The sequence below is a fragment of the Epinephelus lanceolatus genome, chromosome 22 (genome assembly GCF_041903045.1).
Source record: "Epinephelus lanceolatus isolate andai-2023 chromosome 22, ASM4190304v1, whole genome shotgun sequence".
Taxonomy (NCBI): domain Eukaryota; kingdom Metazoa; phylum Chordata; class Actinopteri; order Perciformes; family Serranidae; genus Epinephelus; species Epinephelus lanceolatus.
In genome coordinates, this window is record NC_135755.1 from 1,272,937 (window position 1) to 1,294,987 (window position 22,051).

Consider the following 22,051-nt stretch of genomic DNA (forward strand, 5'->3'; position numbering starts at 1 on the left):
TCATTTCTATCTGTGAGATTAAATACAACTTTGTGGTTTTAAGACCTGACCTTTGTTAGTTATTATACAGTTAATACAGCTGTATGTGCTGCATATGTCAGATCATGCAAGCTCCATGCATGAGGGCCCAGGTTGGCCAGTGTGTTTGAACCTGGAACCCTCTTAGTGAGAGGCAGCAGTATTCACACACGCACAGAAATAATACAGCACATTTAAAATGAGAAAATGTATACGGAAAATTGAAGTTAATGGAATATTGTAAAGTTAATGAGGAAATGTCTTGTTATTACAACATTTTGACGTATATTATTACAAATATTTTCTTGTTTAGTGAGATACATTTAATGGGGTAATAGCAGTGTTAGTATAATGGTAATGTGCTATGAATATATATACATATGTACTCCGAAGTCAGTGAAGCCTCATTAATCCCAACTTCAAAATCCAAGATGGCCGCTTCATGCATCAACAGTTGTGTAAACTGTAGAAATATACTGCTCATTAGCACTTTTGTCTTATTTATGTCTCATTAAAATAGTTGTACACACAGCACAGTCCAGCCTCTACCTGTGGACATGTTGCTGCAGTGTTTGTATGGGTCAAAAACTGCTATCATTAACAATGGCCTACCTGTCTGGAACTGCATTTCTAACAGTATCTTGGTTTTTCCGACCGAATTCCAAACTTCAGGGTAAATGGAACGCAGCATGACAAAAAAACAGGGATCCAGGTGGGACAACTGTACAACTCCAAGCCCTAAGACGTTGGGACTGTGTGAAACCTAAATAAAAACAGAATGCATTAATCTGCAGTTGCCTTTCAGTTTAGTTGAGTTCAGTTTAATGTTCAACCTGATCAGCGTTATTGTTTTTGTAAATATACACTCATTCTGAATTTGATTCCTGCAACACATTCCAAAAAATTGTGACAGGGGCATGTTTACCACTGTGTTACGTCACCTTTTCTTTTAACACCGCTCACTAAACGTTTGGGAGCTGAGGGCTCTAATTGTTGAAGTTTTAAAAGTAAAAGTCTTTCCTGGTATACGATACCAGTTGCTCAACAGCCCAGGTTCTCCGTTTACGTATTTTGTGCTTCATAATGTTCCACACATTTTCCAGCTGCAGGCAGGTCAGTCTAGCATGCACACCCTTTTATGATGGAGCTACACTATTGTAACATGTGCAAAATGTGGCTTGGCTTTGTCTTGCGGGAATAAGGACAGATGTCCCTGAAAACGACACCATTTGTGGTGCTGTCACAGGTACTCATGCCGTGGGCACTAACACACACCCATACATCACAGATGTTGGCTTTTAAACTTTGTGCGGATAACAATCTGGATGTCCATGATTTAAAAAAAAACAACTTGAAAATCTTGAACACTATGGACTCGTCAGAACACTTGGTGTCAGTACAGCTCAGATACGCTTGTACTCGTGTAACAGATGTAGCTAGCGCACGTATGGGGACCGACACTGGGACTGGTTTTCAGCATTTATTTTGGTCTGCAGAAGACACAAAGCACATAATTTGCCCTCTGTTCCACTGTCTGCACCTCAGCTCCCTCAGCAATGCGAAACAGCACTGTCTGAGCTCATTTGTCTTTTAACAATATGTATAAATGCAATAAAATTACATTTAAATATGTAATTAATATAACATACAAACTGCTTATTAAATTATTTGCAAAGTCATACCAAACACTGCTGAATAAGGTGGAAAATCTCCTGCTCTACATGAAGACACAACTTTTGGCAGTACGCTGTATTGCAAATTGCGCCCAAAAAGTTATATAAAAACACCGTCCAAACTCCTAATAACACTGTTCAAATCAGCTCAAAACAGCTGGATAACATCATATTAACAACAGTTAACACTGCACACCAAGGGTTACGGCTTATGTAGCTCGTTTTATAATGTAAATAACAAAATAATGTCGGAGCATTTTCACACACAACTTACCCTCAGCAATGCGAAACAGCACTGTGAGGGGCAGAGAAGGAGGAGCTACGGAAACCCAGGAGGTACAGGAGCCATGAAGGGCAAAAAAGCAGTTTCCACAGGAAAATTAAAATAACCACAAATAAAAACAACTAATTGAGATAAAATTCACAAATACCCAATAAAATATTCAAATAAAATAATTACAAATTCTCAAATATAGATTGGAAATATGTATTGAGAATTAAGTGCTTTTTTTTAACTCCGTTACACTCATGCGAAGTTGGTTGTGTTTCTGGATGTTGATGGTGTCTGGCTTTAGATGTTACACAGTCGAGTATACAGAAAATGCAGAAAAACAGTCACCTATCCCTCACGACTACCTTTGACTGGATAGTTTCTGTCTCACTGTTGTTATTGGCAGGGCTATTTGTCACTGTTTGCTCTGAGAAAACAATTCCAGATTGAATGCCAGTAAGTCCTGAAGTGACTGAGCTGGGAGGGCGATGTGTGTGTGTTTAGTGTGTTTACAGGCCAGCTGAGTCACAGGTTTGTGGAACTGAACCAGGAGACCTTAAATAACCCAACGGTGGCATCGGAGAAACATTTGGCAAGAGGTCTTCACACAGAGGGAGGACGACAGAAACAAATATGGCGCGACTCAACTTACTGGTGTGTCTCAGTTTGACAGGTAACAGTCACCATCATGAACTGCATGGCCCTCAATTTCAGATACCACTATAGAGAGTGGAGCAGCAACAGGTCCCTTATCATCTCCTGTTAGTGTTACTGAGGACATGATACAAGATGAGTTCATGAAGAGGTGACTAAAAGTTATCACAAGTAATCATCTGTTGCAGATCTCGTGGTAAAGACAGTTCAACTTTGGAGCCAATTTAGGTGGAGAGGAGATGTTTCTGGGTACATCAGGGAGTCCAGGACACTCTGGTGATGCTTAAAGCCTGATTTATGGTTCTGCGGCGTACCTATGACGTACCTGCGCCGTTGCCGTGATGCCGTCGTGAACCCTTCGAACTTCTCCGTCACTCCATTTCGTCGTGGTGCAATTCACCGCCAGAGCAGTCAGGGGCTGCGTTCCTTTCCTGAATGGTTATCGTCGTCTCTAGTTGATTCTTTGTTTAGCTTTTGGCTTTTCCAGTCACAGTGAACAATGGTGACCGAGAGAGAGAGAATCTTGCTGAAGTTGGAGTTGTTGGATGTTGAATAAAGTATGTCAATACTGCAACATCTACATCGCAACAGACAGCCCTCTCGGTCTGCGCTGGGTCTGCGTCGCCTCGACGTGTAGTTACATTTTTTGGGAGGTTCACGTCAGGCTACAGCGAGCCTCCTGCGTAGCCACGTACCCTATGACATAGGTACATCGTTGATTTAACGCAGGACCATAAATCAGGCTCTAGTCTAACATGGCGTCTAACCTGTCCCACAACAGGATGAAATTCAGCACTTTTGACAAAGACAACGACAAGTGGGAGGGGAGTTGAGCAGAGGTGTATGGGAGCAAGATGGTCGTACAACAGGTGCCAGTCAGCTTACTTGAACAGGAATTATCATAAAGGCACATTAGACGGCAAGACATAGAATATTTATATGGCAAATAACAGACATCCTTATACACATACAGTACAGGCCAAAAGTTTGGACACACCTTCTCATTCAATGCGTTTTCTTTATTTTCATGACTATTTACATTGTAGATTCTCACTGAAGGCATCAAAACTATGAATGAACACATGTGGAGTTATGTACTTAACAAAAAAAGGTGAAATAACTGAAAACATGTTTTATATTCTAGTTTCTTCAAAATAGCCACCCTTTGCTCTGATTACTGCTTTGCACACTCTTGGCATTCTCTCCATGAGCTTCAAGAGGTAGTCACCTGAAATGGTTTCCACTTCACAGGTGTGCCTTATCAGGGTTAATTAGTGGAATTTCTTGCTTTATCAATGGGGTTGGGACCATCAGTTGTGTTGTGCAGAAGTCAGGTTAATACACAGCCGACACCCCTATTGGACAACTGTTAAAATTCATATTATGGCAAGAACCAATCAGCTAACTAAAGAAAAACCAGTGGCCATCATTACTTTAAGAAATGAAGGTCAGTCAGTCCGGAAAATTGCAAAAACTTTAAATGTGTCCCCAAGTGGAGTCGCAAAAACCATCAAGCGCTACAACGAAACTGGCACACATGAGGACCGACCCAGGAAAGGAAGACCAAGAGTCACCTCTGCTTCTGAGGATAAGTTCATCCGAGTCACCAGCCTCAGAAATGGCAAGTTAACAGCAGCTCAGATCAGAGACCAGATGAATGCCACACAGAGTTCTAGCAGCAGACCCATCTCTAGAACAACTGTTAAGAGGAGACTGCGCCAATCAGGCCTTCATGGTCAAATAGCTGCTAGGAAACCACTGCTAAAGAGAGGCAACAAGCAGAAGAGATTTGTTTGGGCCAAGAAACACAAGGAATGGACATTAGACCAGTGGAAATCTGTGCTTTGGTCTGATGAGTCCAAATTTGAGATCTTTGGTTCCAACCGCCGTGTCTTTGTGAGACGCAGAAAAGGTGAACGGATGGATTCCACATGCCTGGTTCCCACTGTGAAGCATGGAGGAGGAGGTGTGATGGTGTGGGGGTGTTTTGCTGGTGACACTGTTGGGGATTTATTCAAAATTGAAGGCACACTGAACCAGCATGGCTACCACAGCATCCTGCAGCGACATGCCATCCCATCCGGTTTGCGTTTAGTTGGACGATCATTTATTTTTCAACAGGACAATGACCCCAAACACACCTCCAGGCTGTGTAAGGGCTATTTGACCAAGAAGGAGAGTGATGGAGTGCTGCGGCAGATGACCTGGCCTCCACAGTCACCGGACCTGAACCCAATCCAGATGGTTTGGGGTGAGCTGGACCGCAGAGTGAAGGCAAAGGGGCCAACAAGTGCTAAACACCTCTGGGAACTCCTTCAAGACTGTTGGAAAACCATTTCAGGTGACTACCTCTTGAAGCTCATGGAGAGAATGCCAAGAGTGTGCAAAGCAGTAATCAGAGCAAAGGGTGGCTATTTTGAAGAAACTAGAATATAAAACATGTTTTCAGTTATTTCACCTTTTTTTGTTAAGTACATAACTCCACATGTGTTCATTCATAGTTTTGATGACTTCAGTGAGAATCTACAATGTAAATAGTCATGAAAATAAAGAAAACGCATTGAATGAGAAGGTGTGTCCAAACTTTTGGCCTGTACTGTATGTATATATATATATATATATATATATATATATATATATATATAACAACAAGGCACAGAGAAACAAGCATGAAATAGGATGAAACATGCACATTGAAGCTGGGAATAAATATCAGACACTTGATCTGTTCTAAAATGATTCTAAGATTTCAAAATCATGTCAAACAGTTTCAGGCACCTCTCTCATGTATCAGAGTTACTCACAGAAAAGGTGTCTCTCAGCACAACTACTCTTTAAAAGGAAATTCAGAGGTCCTGCTTCTTCTCCGTTGTCTTTGCCCTGACTGACCACGCGGTCAGGCAAAACCTCCCCCGGTCTGAAGCCATCTTTGATTTGGCCATCTTGTAGTCTGTGGTTGTCAGCCATTTTGTTTTTTAGGCCAGACGGCCCTTTGTTTCACACACACATCTTCAGCAACATCTTTAACCATCATCAAAATTAGTATTTCTTTTTGACATTTTTACCTTGCACATATGTATAACAGGAAAGGAGAGAGCTGACCAAGGTTCTGCCAGGTTCCACGCTTGTTCAGCTGTTATTGGGGCACGGAGTGAAAAGGGACGGGACTTGTGTTTGGGATTTGGTGGTATGTAGCGGTAAGGGTTGCACATTGCAACCAATTAAAACTTCTCCCATCAAGCATGTAGCAGACACAAAGAGGATCCGTTCGGTAGTGATGGCCTAGTGAAGCCTCATGAACCATTTTCTTTATTTTCTGACCCCGCCAGATGGCACTCTTGGTTTATAGATAAAGGCTGAGGGACTGGCAGTGAAGTGTGCTATCAAACCTTTGTTGAACAAACAGCGCCATCCAGTGGATTCAGAGAATAAAAACAGTGGTTCATGATGCTTCATTTGGCCATCACTACCGCTCAGTACATAGATATAAATGGCTCATTCTACGGTAAAAATGACACATTTATTGTTAGATTCAGGAGATTTTAAACTGCTGAAAACATGAATATTATATTGCATTTCTTCCAATATGTCCCCCTAAATCCTTCATAGCAGCGGTTGTGTGTTTGCTCACAGGCTGAAGAACACAATTCACACTAGTAATCAGGATCTGCATGTTTATTCGGTAACACTTTACAATAAGGTACACAAAATTAGAGTAGTTACTGAGGAACTAATGAGGAACTAACTATTAGTTAATGGTCAGTTCTTCATTAACTCATGATCAAATTTCATAGTGGGGTTAACCACGACTTAATGATTAGTGAACTAGTTACTTCATCAGTACAGAATCATTACTCAATAACCCGTCCATTAGTTAACCTTTTTATGTCCTAAAGTAAAGTGACACATAATAAGTAGTCTTTCATTACTTCATCATCATCTTTACAATTAGTTCATTAACAAAAATAATCAGACAGCAGGATTCTTGAGAAGAGTTTTATTAATTATTTTCAGACCACATACACATTAATATGACCATCCATGTTATTCTGTACGATGATGCCTTAGAAATAAATATGATAGTGTGTCACATTTTAGGTAGGCTAAGCTTAAAGAATGTATCATAGGGGCTGCGTGTAAAGTACTGTATACTGATCACACCGTTGTTCACAGTACAGTTGTTTGAGGTGCACAAAATTTAAAGTAGTTACTATGAAACAAATTTGGAACTAATGAGGAACTAACTATTAGTTAATGGTCAGTTCTTCAGTAACTCCTGATCAAATTTCAGTAGTTACTGAGGAACTAATGAGGAACTAACTATTACTTAGTCATTACCTACCCTTTTTGTGTACCCGAAAGTAAAGTGAGACGGTAATGATAATGGTAATGATTACTTAACTATTACTTAGTCATTACCTACCCTTTTTGTGTACCCTAAAGTAAAGTGAGACATCAAAATGAGTAGGTAATGATTCAGTACTCATTATTTTGTGTAGCTTAGTTCCTCAGTAACTCCTCGTTCGTTCCTCATTCGTTCCTCATTAGTTCCCCAGTAACTACTCTAATTTTGTGTAGCTTAGTTCCTCAGTAACTACTCGTTTGTTCCTCATTAGTTCCTCATTTGTTCCTCATTCGTTCCTCATTAGTTACTCATTCATTCCTCATTAGTTACTCATTAGTTCATCAGTAACTACTCTAATTTTGTGTACCTTTGTTCCTCAGTAACTACTCTAATTTTGTGTACCTTATTGTAAAGTGTTACCGTTTAATCTTTAAGAGTAGCATAGGGCACAGTCAACACACACACAGTAGCAGCAGGCTCTTTGCCCGTCCTCAGTACAATAGCTGTCCAACCGTTTTTTCCTTTTATTTTGTCAAAATATACCTATAACTAAATAATGCCATAAATAGAATATGTGCACACCAAAAACAATGTTTGCCCTTACACTGGTTACATAATCAGTAATCAGTGAAAACAAAAACAACAGTAATCAATCAATAGAATAAAAACATCAAAAGGCATCTCTTCAGAAAAAAATAAAAATGCACATTGAATAAGGCAACATGTTCTCATAGAACAATTCATATGATATCCTACCAAAAATGCATGCACAACAGTTCGTATGATATCCTACAAATTTGCACCCCATGAATGACGTTGTCCTTAATGTGCATTTACGTAATTAACGTAAAGTTACTGAGGTTAGGTTTAGGAAAAGAAACATGGTGAGGGTGTACCTTAAAATGACTCAGTTTACATGGATATGAAAATACGACTCCTGTGCCAAAGTTCGTTTCTTTTTTTGTTTTTTTTGTGGATCCGATCACGCAACTTCGGGGGAAAGTCCCAAGCGAAAGTCTGTTGTTGTTTTTTTACCCATCCACCACCCCAACCTGCCTCCTCACAAAAGCTTCGGACTGCTTCCTTGTTTACTGCTGTCGGAGTATTGGTCACATGATCACAGCCTCTTAAAATACATGGGTTATGTACTGATTTGGGTGCATTGCTTTTTGCAGGAAAACATACGAAAAATTTGTGAGAACAACCTGCACATTTCCACTTATACTACTACAGAATAAATAACTGGATAACTTGATACTGATTAAAGCCCCTCCTTGTGCCAGTCAACCCGGAACTATTAAGACATTCTTTGAATATAAGGTTGGCAAGAACCAGGATTTTTGATGATGTATGCAGAGAATATTTCATACAGTTTTTGACAGTGTTCACCAAAATAAACATGTTTGGACGCAGCTACACCTACACACTGTACCTTTAACTAATTTAACAGAATTCCTTTCTGACCCCATCCACCCACATCTTTACTTGCAATGGAGCAGTTTTCCTGCTCGGTGTAGAAACAGCAGAGGTAAAACCAAACTGCTGGGCAGTGAAAACCACATTCCAGATGACATAATCACACAGCTTTCAGTGCCACTGTGCAGTGGTAAGAAATTCAGAGTAAAACTAACAAAGAACCCAGCAAGCGAAAACCACAGCACTGCCGTTATGGCTGCGATGGTGTGGAAAGCCCTCTGCTTTGATTGATCCACTCGCTTCCTGTCCCTGCCCACCTCCCCTGGCCCAGGACGAAGCAGCACACAGAGGACACGAAGGCTGCAGAAAGACACCACAACTAAAGTGAAGAGCAGTAAGCAGAGAAAAGGGGCGACAGGAATATCATTGAGGCTCTGAACTATGACACCACTCCACACCAAGCTCAGCAGCCAAACACATCCAATGCTGATATTTCGTATCTTGATCCCACCTGACTGCCTCAGCCCCATGTAGGTGATGGGGTGGACGACAGCCAGGTATCGCTCCACACAGGTCAGGAGGTGAAAACATGTCTGTCCAGGGAAAGCCATAGAAGACAGATAAGCCCCCACAATCACCACCTCAGAGACTTCAGTGTAGATGCCACAAAAGGCAACTGTGCCCCCAAATGCATAGATCAGCTCAATTGCAGCCATGTGGTAGGTGAAGATGTCGGAGTGGCTGGTTGTTGAGAAGGAGCGCTGCTGCCGCCATCGTTGGTGACCCAGGTAGAGGACGAGGACGGAGAGAGGGAGGAGGAGGATCTTTGTGGTGTTGAAAGTGACGGAGACGAGTAATCCAGCACTGGAGTCGTTGCAGGTGTAAGGGGTGGAGGAGGAAGAGTAGACGACTGACATATCGGCTTGTATGGAGCTGCTTTGAAGGTGAAAAGAGAGACAAGAGGGACAGAAATTCAGACTGCTTTTTGTCGTACATTTTTTTGTCTGTAGTCTCAGCAGATGCATTTGCTCTAAACACATTTCTTATCTATGTGTGACCATTTGAAAGCCAAGTTTGCTTTCTTTCACTGGCCGACCACAGCAGTCCAGTGAATGGAGCCTGCTTACATGTCCCTCTGCCCATACCCATTATCTGTGACTGCTGATCGTATTCAGGATCGCAGGGGGGTGAATGGAGCCTGTTCCAGCTGACATCGCGAAAGACCCTTAACATTAACCTAACTAACCTGACCTGCATATCTTTTGACGGTGGGAGGAAACCGGAGAGCCTGAAGAAAACCCAAGCAAACTCAGGGAGAACATGCAAACTCCACACATGCCCCTTTTCCATCACGTTAGCTGTGGTTCTTGAACTGGTTCCCTTCAGGAGTCTGTGGACCTTGGTGCTATCTCGCGATCCAGCCTGCATTTCCACACGTTTTGCATCAATGGAGGGCGTCACACAAACCACAACGGAAATAAACATTTTAACAGAAAAGGGGCTCACAATCTCATAATTTTCACTCTAAAACATCAAATCTCAAACTTCGTAAATTTGATTTAAAATCACTTTTTTTTCTGTCCTCAAGGAAGTGGCCTGTGATAACATTTTGCCTACTTGAGATCAGAAAAATGAAATTACATTCAACAACTTATTTAAACTATCGAACTGAGAGATGTCTTTGTCACACCTGACAAACAGTGTTGTGTATATGTTGTGTAAAACCCTCAAAAGACGAGAAAAGTTCATTAAGTAAAAATCAGGGAAAATGGACTGGAGTTTGGTTGAGTATAGAGATGAGTCAAAACAACAGCTCGTTCATCCCCAGCTTAAAGAAAATGTTAAGCACTGTATGCTAAATTATAAACATGGATGCAGCGTTGAATGATATCCACGATAAAAGAGGAATTTAAAACTATTATTTAAATACCTTTATAGAATCAAAGAACACCCACCTTGTCAGTAGTGTTCGTTTCTGATCTTGCTCCTGCTTATCCAGAGTCACTGACTGCTATCACCAGTATCTGATCCTAACATTCATTAAAGCCTCTGTGTAGGAGTGTATTAAATGATCCAATGTGTCAAAGTGACAGACAGCAGCAGGACTGTGGGTGTTTAGCATATTGTCAAACAGATGATGGATCCCATGTCACTGTGGACTCTCAATTGTGGTAGGCAAATGTTCTTTGCATTTCAGAGGTGAGAGTGCAGGGTCAGCTGCTGATGGACGTCACCGAGTAATTGTTTAGGTTTGTGAGGTTGAAATCAGTCTTAATGCAGGAAGGGTTAAATTAAGCTCCAAATATTTGAATCACTCATGGTGTTAAGGTTTGTCCCATCACTCAACCGTCCATCATGTTGACAGGATTCAAATAACCTGCAAACAAAGGCTAGTGTTTATTCAAATTAAATGGTGCCATGCATGGGAGTCTGTGTGTGTGTATGTGTGTGTGTGTGTGTGTGTGTGTGTGTGTGTGTGTGTGCGTGCGTGTGCGCACAGACAGCAGTTTGGTGGAAAGAGTTCATCAGGTGATTGATAACCACCATGAATACAAACTATTGTTTCACAAGTAGAGCTGTTGTTATTTCAGTAACTCCAGCCAGGTGCATCAGAATTGCATTCATACTAATCAGGATTTGCTGCTGGTTCCCGAAGTGTTTCGGATCCCTTCATTTTTCTTTAAACCAAATCCTGTCAATTAAAATAGAAACACTGGAGAATAGACCCACAATTTAGATATGAATTGATTTAATTTGCAGATTTTGTTTTCAGTTGTCTTAGCGCTGTAAGCTTTAACTAACGTTAGTGGTGCACGTGACAGAATTCTCAGTTTGGTGACGGGAGGTCTCTTGCCAGAAATGTCACAATGGGAGTCATAGTTGTGTTAGATGTGTTTTCAGGTAATAAACTGTTTTCTTACAGGCTTAGATTGTTCTTCTTTTGACTCAGTTCAAAAGATTTTTAACAAGAAACATTATAAACATGACAACAAGCCAGTCATGTAGAAGATCACATCATCAGTATAGAAAATTTCATTTAAAACACTGTAGTGTAAAAGTTTGTGCCTAACAAATCAAGTAGCAAGGGTAAGACGTATAAATTGATTAAGAATTTAAAGGTTATATAGTCATGTTTTTTATGTACAAGGCATTATAAAGCTCCTTGATCTGCATTTAGATATGATGAAATATTGCTGTATGTGTGGAAGTGCTCATAGCACCAGACTATGTAATCATGTTGTATGCACCTACTGAAAGAACACACTGTGTCTTGTTTAATGATGAAACACATACTTAAATGCTGTAATACATACACACATTCACAGATTGCACTCTAAAGGTTCACCTTGCATAAGACTGAGAGCACTGAGGACTGTATAGAAAGTCCCCAAAATACACATGTTTTTTAAAAATAGAGTGAAAGCGAAACCAAACCTAAGGGTAGAAAACTTGGGAAATTCCAGGCTGCATTACACCATTAAAAACGGGCCCAATCAGAATTGGACACAAAGAAAGGTTTTCCACCAATAGAATTGGTCTTAAGAGGGAAAGATTAGCAAAAAGAGGTGGAGACTCATTTGAATCTCCACCAGCATATAAGCCAGGGCTCTGAGAGCAGGTTTTTAGTCACACTCCGGAGTCTGACTCGCTAAGTTGTATGTGTTAAAGCCTGTTGACACATTAAACTTGATTGCATCGGACTTTGCCTGTTTCCAGTGTTTCTCTGAGTATTTACCAGCTGAACCTAAGATACCAAAACAACATTTGAGGACAACCAACAAGAGACAAGAGGTTCAAGGTCGGGGGCCTACAGGCCCACTTCCAGGCACCGATTTTTGACACTTCAACACACATATCACCACCTAGACCACTGCAAACTTCAGACCCTTCCAAGATCTTGCAAGATAAATCTTCTACTCAAATGTGTGGGTGAGGGTGAGAATAGTCACACTGTGGTTGTTGGGTTATTATCTAAGGCAAATGTGTCACGGATATTATCTAAGATTTGAGTTGTAAATTTGTGTGGGAAAAAAATCAAAGACAAAAAAACAAAGAGAACATATTTAAGACATTAGATGTTCAAACTGATAAACCTGCTGAGTGTGATTCCTGCAACATGTTTAAAAGAAGTTGGGACAGAGGCAACAAAAGACTGGAGAAGTTGTGGAGCGGTCAAAAAACACCATTCCACAGGTGAACGTGTTATTCAGTAACAAGTGATAGTGTCATGATTGCTAAGAAAGGAGCATTGTGCGTGAGCAAGGATGGCGTGAAATAAACCACTTAGTGAAAAAATGCCTGGGCCAATACGCAGGAGGCAATTATCTAAACCTTCATAGCTTAAATATTAATAATACAAAGAGTAATAAATGACCTGGTTTGGAGTTGGACGACTCCCGTCAACAGTTTTACAGACGTCTCTTCATCAGCTAATCTAAGGTTTTGGGTGTAGCCAAGCTAGCTATGTCATTGGTGTAACTGGAGCGGATGTTTTTACTGTTTCATGGTAGATAACGGATATTTTAATGTTATAATAAGACATCTGATGTAGCGATGTTTGGACAGACAAACCTCAGATAAATGGTGAATAAATATATAAATAATATACCTGAATAAATGTGAATAAATGTACAGTGTTTGAGTACACATGGACTGTTTGAAGGTGTTGATAAATGAACCAGATTTGGTGGTGTTATGGGTGTAGCCACAGCCATACTTTCTTCTCAGTGTGAATTCGCAGCCAGCATGGTTATGTTTCAGCCACCAATCTGTGCTTGTACGGTCATTTCACTGATTCATGGCACTACTCTGCCAATAGTAAGGATGGCTGGGGTCATGCATACGAAGACTGTTTGCACTGAAGTTCACTGTAAAGCAAATGAATGAGGTTTGCCATCAAACTGCTCTCCACTCTGTGTGACACGATTTCATTTGAATGAACACCTGTCGTTGTTCGGAGGTTATTTGAATCCTGTCAGACGTGACAGACTGAAGCAAAGCTATTGGTGCTGTGCTAAACATCAAGGGTTGTCAGCTGTGAGGACAATCAGAAACACGACTGACAAGGTGAGTGCTCCTAAATAACTCAATACTTAATCATCAGGTCATATGTTTTAAATTATATTTGTCAAATGCCCATTAATATGAAAGTTCCTCCACTGGTGTCATTGGCTAAATAGCACTATTAATTACCAAGTGGAATTTTGTAATCTGTTATTCTGTAAGGATAAGTGTGTATGGAAAATAAATGAATGTAATCTCTTATATATTCGTGATACAAAATGTTTTTGTCTTTATTCATATATACATCAGTGAATATATTTATCAAATTGGGTTCACTATCCTCTGTTTGATTGATGTCTTTATCAATTAACACATTTTATTGATATTTCAAACTATGTTGAATGCATGAAAATAGCATTGCAGAACAGATAAAGGGTGCAATTAACCCAAATAACTTGGGGGTGGGGGGGAATAAATGAAATCCTGACATAAAAGCCGACTGTGTATATTTCTAAAAATAATTTCTTACACCACTGTTAAATGCAGAAACCCTCACCACCAGTGACCTGGACCATTGTGACACTGTCCTCCTATGTTTCTATGTTAAGGTGCATGATGTAGATCATTAAAAGAAAACTTTCAAATTATCAGTAGGAGGAAAAACACTCCACACAGTTCTTTAATTTAAAGAGTCAACAGATAGGATTCATTGTTCTTTTTTAGCCTGGCGCCACCTAGTGTCAGTGGTGTTGCGTCGCACTGTGGCAACGACCAAATTGAGCGTGGGGATCAGAGATAATGAATAAAATGTAGGCTGTAAAGCCACCAGTATACCTCTATGTATATGTAGAATGAGAAGGTGTGTGGACACTCTACTAAATAAATGAGTAAAGAGACCGAGCAACAATTATCAGATTTATCTGAAGAAAAAACAAATAGTAATGCAAATAATTATAGCAGAATGCACAGTACCAGTACAAACAGCTCACAGTAAATGATACCAATATGTACAGTATCAGTACAAACAACAGTAGACACAGTGGAATTATACCAATATGCACATGTAAACAGTCCCCATTCTAGAATAAACGCTACCGTATGGAAACCATGCGGCCGGTTGGAGCTCAAATTGAATGGGAAACAAAGTCCAGTGTTCACTTAGCTGGGCGTAACTTAGCTGGGCGATGTCCGTGGATAGCTGCCTCCGTGAGAAGAGAACAGAAGGAAGGGAGGGGGGTATCACTGTCCGAGGGCTGCCGTAGAATGGCAACCAGGACGTCAGCCGACCAACACTTGCTACCCGCTCCCTGGTTGCGGCGATTTGCGATGCTGGCCAGCTAGGAATGAACTAGCAGCCAGTACAGTACAGTCCTCTCTGGTCTAGCTAACATTTAGCCGTGTTACTTACTGATCCATTAGAAAGAAAGCTAGCTGGACATGGGTTTTGAAGCCTCTTTGGTCACGGAGCTCCCTCCATCTCTTGAACGCCTGACTGAGGTTTACTCTTGTTTTTCCTCTTCTTTTATCACTCTCCTTTTTGCTCTTCTTTGCCTCCTCACACAGAGGAGCTCCTTTTCTTTTGCTAGGCCGTTTTTCACTTGTCTCCAAACTTTGTCCGTCTGCCATTGTGCTCGTGACTCAACTATCTCATGCCCAACTCCTCATAAGGACCAGCTCCAGTCCCTGATTGGCTGACCGACCAGTTTCACAATACATGACGCGTTTCCAGATTTTTTTCCGTGAAATTTCAGCACTGGTGGCAGAAGCTTATTGCAAAGATTGCAAAGCCACTAAGTAACCTATGTAAACACTGATAGTCTGATTTTACTGTGGACACTACCCTGTGCAACCCACATTATTTTCATCATGATATATTTAGGAAGAGATGCTGTCTGTTGCCTCTTTAAAGCCGCTCCAAGGAACTTCTAACTGGATATGCAAAAGTCTCTGGTTTCTGCTGATGTCTGTGCGTGACCTACAACAGCAAATGAGACCATCGGTGTGAAGATAAGCTATTTCTATATAGTGTATATCCATACCTTTAGGAAACTGTGTCCGGGTCCGCCCCAGGTCGCTTCCAGGACGAAGCAATTTACGGCACTCAGACAGCACACGTCATCTTACCTAGCTGCTTACATTTATAGTGACTCTTATAAATAGTCGCTATTCCTCCTCCTCGACCCGACGTCAGCGGGGAGTTAAAATAGCAGCAATCATTGGGTAACAGTTCTGTGAAAGCACTGGACTCACCAACAGTCAGCCACGTCTCAGTCACACAGAGAAAATCCAATCCTCGGGAAGTCAGGAAATCCTTCAGGATGAACGTTTTGTTCGCTAGCGATCTAGCATTTACCAGCCCAATCCTGGCAGGAGCCAGCGGGCCCACGGCATTAGCTGTCCGGGGAGCCACACACAGAGGCCGCAGGTTGCTCAGATTCACCCCGCGCCAGCGGGGACGAGGAGAGCAGGGGCCGCAGGGCTGGAACACCTCATCCGGGCCAACGACAGGTACCAGCCAGGCGTCGACAGGGTCCAGCGAGTGCCGAGAAATAAAGAGGCGAGGCACCGCTCCATACTCAGTCCAAGAAGCCATGGAAGTGCTCACCAAACAGGCTTTCAGCCTTACCAGCCAACTGCTGCATTTACCCCGGCTCCATGTCATTGGTCTGACAGCCCATTAGTCCAACGTCCCATTGTTCCGATATGTGATTATACTAGGCTATACTGTATTTGTGTACCATAGAGGATCAGCAAACGCAACAAAAGTAGGCTACTGGTCGAGATACAAGTGTCATAGAGAGGAGAGAATGAAACACCATAACCTCCTGTTATTAACTCTGGGGTCCGGGTTGTGTGGGGAGCTTTCCGCGGTGCTGAACGGCTCCCAGCGGGCGTATTTCTGCCTTGATGGTGCGCCGCAACCGGCTCTGGGTCGGCTGGGAAAGGCTTGAGGCGGAGCAGGCTCACAGCTTATGTGTTTGCCACTTTCTTTTTCATTTTAACCCACACCATGATCTTTTCCTGACCCTAACCAAGTGGTTTTTGTGCCTAAACCTAACCAGACCTTAACCACAGGGCATCATGATGATTTCGGAACGGGACTTTGGAACAATGGGTTTAATATGGTCGGACCAATGGGATGTCGGAATAATGGGCTGTCGGACCAATGCAGACCCTGTTTACCCCGGCGGTGGTGGCACTTACGCCGGAGAGGTGGAGCTGGGATCCCCGATAGGAGCGAGGGCAAAGTTTTCCCGTCTTGTTGTTTCATTCATCCCCAAAACAAACACATGCACGAGCCAGGTAAGCGTCTTTACGACAATACGCGCTAGAGCTCATGGGAAATGTAGGCTTCATTCCAGCAAAACACTACCACTTTTGTCCACAGGGTCGCCAAAATCAACTCAAAATGAAAGTTCCTTTAGGGGCTTTAAGTAAATGAAATATAACTTAACTGTGTCTCAATCTCTCTCTTTTCCCTTCGTCTACCCTTCATGTCTCCTTCCTCTTTTTCTCCTCAGGCCAGCAGCTACATTCAGTAGATATGGCAACAAACTCTGCTTTCAACTCCAACTCCAGCAATGCTCCATTCTACATTTGTGATAGCTCTCAAGCTGCCATGATCATAACCGATGCCTTTATGGTCATAAGAACCTTCCTCACCTTCCCTCTCGGCTCTCTCGTCCTGTACCTGGGTCACCAACGATGGCGGCAGCAGCGCTCCTTTAAGACAACGAGCCACTCTGACGTCTTCACCTACAACACGGCTGCTGTAAATCTGATCTGGGGCCCGGGGTGCCTCTGCTACGTCTGTGGCACGTATGTGAATCACCTGCTGATTAAAGCATTTGGAATTTGTATTTCTTCTTCTGTTTTATTTGGAGAGTCCCTCTTCCACGTCCTGACCTGTGTGGAGCGATACCTGGCTGTCGTTCACCCCATCACCTACATGGGATTAAAAAATGAACGTGGTGTCAGGATCAGAAACATCAGCATTGGATGTGTTTGGCTGATGAGCTTTGTGATGACGGGTGTAACTGCTCTGTATCTGCCTGATACAGCCCTCATCCCACTGATTATCCTGTTGGTCTTCTCCTTAGCAGTCGTGTCTTTCTGCAGCCTTTCTGTTCTCTGTGTTCTGATTCGTCCAGGCCCAGGGGAAGGAGGCGGAGAAAAGCAGCGGGTTGACAGGTCAAAGCAGAGGGCTTTTCACACTGTCACAGCCATACTGGGAGTGCTGGGGTTGTGGTTTGTGGGGCTGCTTGCTTCCACTGGCCTGTACAACTATGTCCTGACAAACACTAATGTCATGTGTGTGGTGGCGTCATGTGGAAGCTGGTTTAGTCTGCCCAGCTGCTTGGTGTTACCTGTCCTGTATCTTCAAAGAGCAGGAAAACTATCGCTGTTGCAAACTGGTTGTTGTACGTTGCTGCTTGGATCTTTCTAGGTGCTTAGTGTGTTGTTGTGTTACATCATGTTGTTGATGTTTAAATCATCCTGTAGAGTTTCAAGAACACATACAGACAACACACACATATACAAGCACAGCGAGCATGCAGTCATCACCCAGAGTGTACACTTGAATTTATCAAATGTTATTTAAGCCATTCTAAAAAAAAATAGGTTTTTAGGTGTTTTTTGAACCAGTCAACAGACACAGCTGATCTAATGGAAGTGGGGAGGTTGTTCCAAAGTCTGGGTGCCAGGGCAGCAGAAGCACAGTCACCTTTGGTTTTTAGTTTGGCACGTCGTATAGCCAACAGCTTTTGGTTGGAAGACCTAAGTGACCGCTCGGTGGTATATGGGCTTAGTAGCTCAGAAATATAGGTAGGAGCTAACCCGTGTAAGGCCTTATAAGTGATTAAAAGAATCTTGAAATGAATCCTGAGCTTCACTGGCAGACAATGCAGTGAGGCTAAAACAGGAGTGATGTGGGATCTACGGCCAGTCCTAGCTAATAGCCTCACTGCTGCATTTTGTACAAGCTGGACACGTGACAGGTCAGCTTGGATAAGGCAGGTGAAAAGGGAGTTGCAGTGATCGAGACAGGAAAAAATGAAGGCATGAATGATATGTTCCAAGTCAGACGCTGACAATAATGGTCTGATTTTTGCAATGTTCCTGAGTTGAAAAAAAGCAGGATTGAACCATTTTATTGACATGTTGTTCAAGTTTCAATTTAGGGTCAAATGTAACGCCAAGATTCCTAGCGTTAGTTTTGACATAGGGGGCAAGTGGGCCAATATGCTGAAAGATGCCTTGAGCAGTATTTTCAGGGCCAAAAATGAGAATCTCAGTTTTGTCAGAATTTAGCTGAAGAGAGTTGAAAGACATCCAGTCCTTCATCGCAGCTAAACAGTTGTGGAGAGTGTTTAGGTTGCTAAGATCATCTGGCTTCACTGAAAAATATAGCTGACTGTCATCTGCATAGCAATGACAGGATATACAACCAAATTGACTGATTATCTGGTCCAAGGGAAGCATATACAATGAGAAAAGAATGGGACCAAGGATTGAGCCCTGGGGCATCCCATATAACAGCAGAGTGTAGCCAGACCTAACCTTTGGTGGTGTTATGATATGCCACCAGTTGGCCAGATGGCACCGGATGCAGCAGATCTGTGGACAGGCAGTGTCAGTTCATAACGTTCATAGCATTCTTTATACATCCACTGTGTAGCCTAGTTTTTGTTGTTGGTCGAGTTGCATTGTGGGTAATATGACAGGTTTTTGACAATTTGATTTTATAGGAGTACAATGCCAAATTGGTGGAGTGCTCTTTAAAGGTTTTAGGAAAGTAGTGAGGTCAGTTTTATTTATATAATATGTGATTGTGCGTTGAGTGGTTGTGAGGTGGTTAAAGGTGTCACCTGCTCTCGTGATTTAACGTTTGTTCTTAAATGATCTCTTTTCAAGGTTTTCAAGGTGGTTTCTATAGAACTACTAGGAATTTTCAAGGTATTTTGCTGGAGTGTATTTTGTATTTGCCATGATGGTCTGGGGAGTACTGTATGTTCGCAGTGGTCTAGCACATATAGTGGACTGTGAATGGACCCTTGTGCAAACAAAGACTACTTACAGGAGTCCAGCAGCAAAGGCTTCCCCCCCTAGTCAGGAAAACCACTGAACTACAAATGCATGTAAAAGTATGTCAGACCTCACTGATGCAATTTCACTGATGTGACCTTTAGCTACAGTACAGGCCAAAAGTTTGGACACACCTTCTCATTCAATGCGTTTTCTTTATTTTCATGACTATTTACATTGTAGATTCTCACTGAAGGCATCAAAACTATGAATGAACACATGTGGAGTTATGTACTTAACAAAAAAAGGTGAAATAACTGAAAACATGTTTTATATTCTAGTTTCTTCAAAATAGCCACCCTTTGCTCTGATTACTGCTTTGCACACTCTTGGCATTCTCTCCATGAGCTTCAAGAGGTAGTCACCTGAAATGGTTTTCCAACAGTCTTGAAGGAGTTCCCAGAGGTGTTTAGCACTTGTTGGCCCCTTTGCCTTCACTCTGCGGTCCAGCTCACCCCAAACCATCTGGATTGGGTTCAGGTCCGGTGACTGTGGAGGCCAGGTCATCTGCCGCAGCACTCCATCACTCTCCTTCTTGGTCAAATAGCCCTTACACAGCCTGGAGGTGTGTTTGGGGTCATTGTCCTGTTGAAAAATAAATGATCGTCCAACTAAACACAAACCGGATGGGATGGCATGTCGCTGCAGGATGCTGTGGTAGCCATGCTGGTTCAGTGTGCCTTCAATTTTGAATAAATCCCCAACAGTGTCACCAGCAAAACACCCCCACACCATCACACCTCCTCCTCCATGCTTCACAGTGGGAACCAGGCATGTGGAATCCATCCGTTCACCTTTTCTGCGTCTCACAAAGACACGGCGGTTGGAACCAAAGATCTCAAATTTGGACTCATCAGACCAAAGCAGAGATTTCCACTGGTCTAATGTCCATTCCTTGTGTTTCTTGGCCCAAACAAATCTCTTCTGCTTGTTGCCTCTCCTTAGCAGTGGTTTCCTAGCAGCTATTTGACCATGAAGGCCTGATTGGCGCAGTCTCCTCTTAACAGTTGTTCTAGAGATGGGTCTGCTGCTAGAACTCTGTGTGGCATTCATCTGGTCTCTGATCTGAGCTGCTGTTAACTTGCCATTTCTGAGGCTGGTGACTCGGATGAACTTATCCTCAGAAGCAGAGGTGACTCTTGGGCTTCCTTTCCTGGGTCGGTCCTCATGTGTGCCAGTTTCGTTGTAGCGCTTGATGGTTTTTGCGACTCCACTTGGGGACACATTTAAAGTTTTTGCAATTTTCCGGACTGACTGACCTTCATTTCTTAAAGTAATGATGGCCACTGGTTTTTCTTTAGTTAGCTGATTGGTTCTTGCCATAATATGAATTTTAACAGTTGTCCAATAGGGCTGTCGGCTGTGTATTAACCTGACTTCTGCACAACACAACTGATGGTCCCAACCCCATTGATAAAGCAAGAAATTCCACTAATTAACCCTGATAAGGCACACCTGTGAAGTGGAAACCATTTCAGGTGACTACCTCTTGAAGCTCATGGAGAGAATGCCAAGAGTGTGCAAAGCAGTAATCAGAGCAAAGGGTGGCTATTTTGAAGAAACTAGAATATAAAACATGTTTTCAGTTATTTCACCTTTTTTTGTTAAGTACATAACTCCACATGTGTTCATTCATAGTTTTGATGCCTTCAGTGAGAATCTACAATGTAAATAGTCATGAAAATAAAGAAAACGCATTGAATGAGAAGGTGTGTTCAAACTTTTGGCCTGTACTGTACAAACCAGATGTTACTCAGTTTTTACATTTCTATACTTGTGAGGACCCTGGCTGACATAATGCAGACCTTTGCCCCTTACCCCGAGACCTTAAACATCACATCTAAATGCCGGACCCTAACACTACCTCGAACCTAAACCTAATTCTAAGCTGAACCTTCAAACCAAGTATTAACCTTCAAACAGTACTGTAAGGTAGTGAGGACTGGCCAAAATGTCCTCACAATGCAGAAATGTCCTCAGTACGATGGTTTAAAGCTGAGTTTGGTCCTCACAAAGATACCATTACAGGTTCTCTCACACACACAGGGTAAACAGGTGCTGTCTGAGCTCAATGACACCATAACATTTGAATACATACCTCTTTGTCCATATGACATTTGAATGCTGTCAAATATTCATCTTAATGGACTCAAACCATAGTTAAGATCTATGTGCTGGTGACACCCATTACACCAAGCCCACTGACTTAATGGTTTAAACTGGTTCAGTTGTATACAATAATACTATATGTGTACTGCAATATTGTTGTTTTAAATGCAAAATAAATGTCACAATAACTCATGTTTGTAAATGTGTGTGTTTTGTTTGTGTAAGCTCACATCTCAAATGTCCATCAGTTAAGTAACCTGATTTGTCACTGCTGACACTCAGAAGAAATTGAGTCCAACATGTGATGCTGGTGACGGGCACACAGACCAGTAATACTACAGCCAATGAGTGACAGATGAACTGCGACTTGTCTCATTTACCTGTATAGTTTTAGCAAACACCTGGCTGAACTGAAAAATTGCACCCTTGAAGGTAATTTGCAATCAACAAAGTAAGTATCCCTGTTTTAGTGAC

At 42.1% G+C, this 22,051-nt stretch overlaps 2 protein-coding genes across 2 annotated transcripts; one reads left to right on the forward strand and one right to left on the reverse strand.

The window, feature by feature from the left end:
• Window positions 1–1,454: 1,454 nt before the first annotated feature.
• LOC144459912 (uncharacterized) lies at window positions 1,455–9,294 on the reverse strand. The gene is made up of 2 exons (XM_078164720.1): window positions 8,593–9,294; window positions 1,455–1,508 (listed from the first exon to the last, which is right to left on the reverse strand). The coding sequence occupies exons 1-2, from the start codon at window positions 9,292–9,294 to the stop codon at window positions 1,455–1,457; spliced, it is 756 nt and encodes a 251-aa protein (XP_078020846.1).
• Window positions 9,295–13,265: 3,971 nt separating this feature from the next.
• On the forward strand, window positions 13,266–19,571 carry LOC144459770 (uncharacterized). Its single transcript, XM_078164388.1, has 2 exons — window positions 13,266–13,444; window positions 16,903–19,571. The coding sequence occupies exon 2, from the start codon at window positions 16,926–16,928 to the stop codon at window positions 17,826–17,828; it is 903 nt and encodes a 300-aa protein (XP_078020514.1). The 5' UTR covers window positions 13,266–13,444; window positions 16,903–16,925; the 3' UTR covers window positions 17,829–19,571.
• The last annotated feature ends 2,480 nt before the right edge of the window (window positions 19,572–22,051 follow it).

What these genes read in the sequence shown, in the direction of transcription:
- LOC144459912 (XM_078164720.1), bottom strand. Translation starts at nt 9,294, where the DNA reads ATGTCAGTCGTCTACTCTTCCTCCTCCACCCCTTACACCTGCAACGAC. An exon ending in TTTCGCTTGCTGGGTTCTTT is followed by an intron (nt 1,509 to 8,592) that starts GTTAGTTTTACT and finishes TGTCTTCTGCAG; the next exon opens with ACCAAAATAAATGCTGAAAA.
- LOC144459770 (XM_078164388.1), top strand. Translation starts at nt 16,926, where the DNA reads ATGGCAACAAACTCTGCTTTCAACTCCAACTCCAGCAATGCTCCATTC.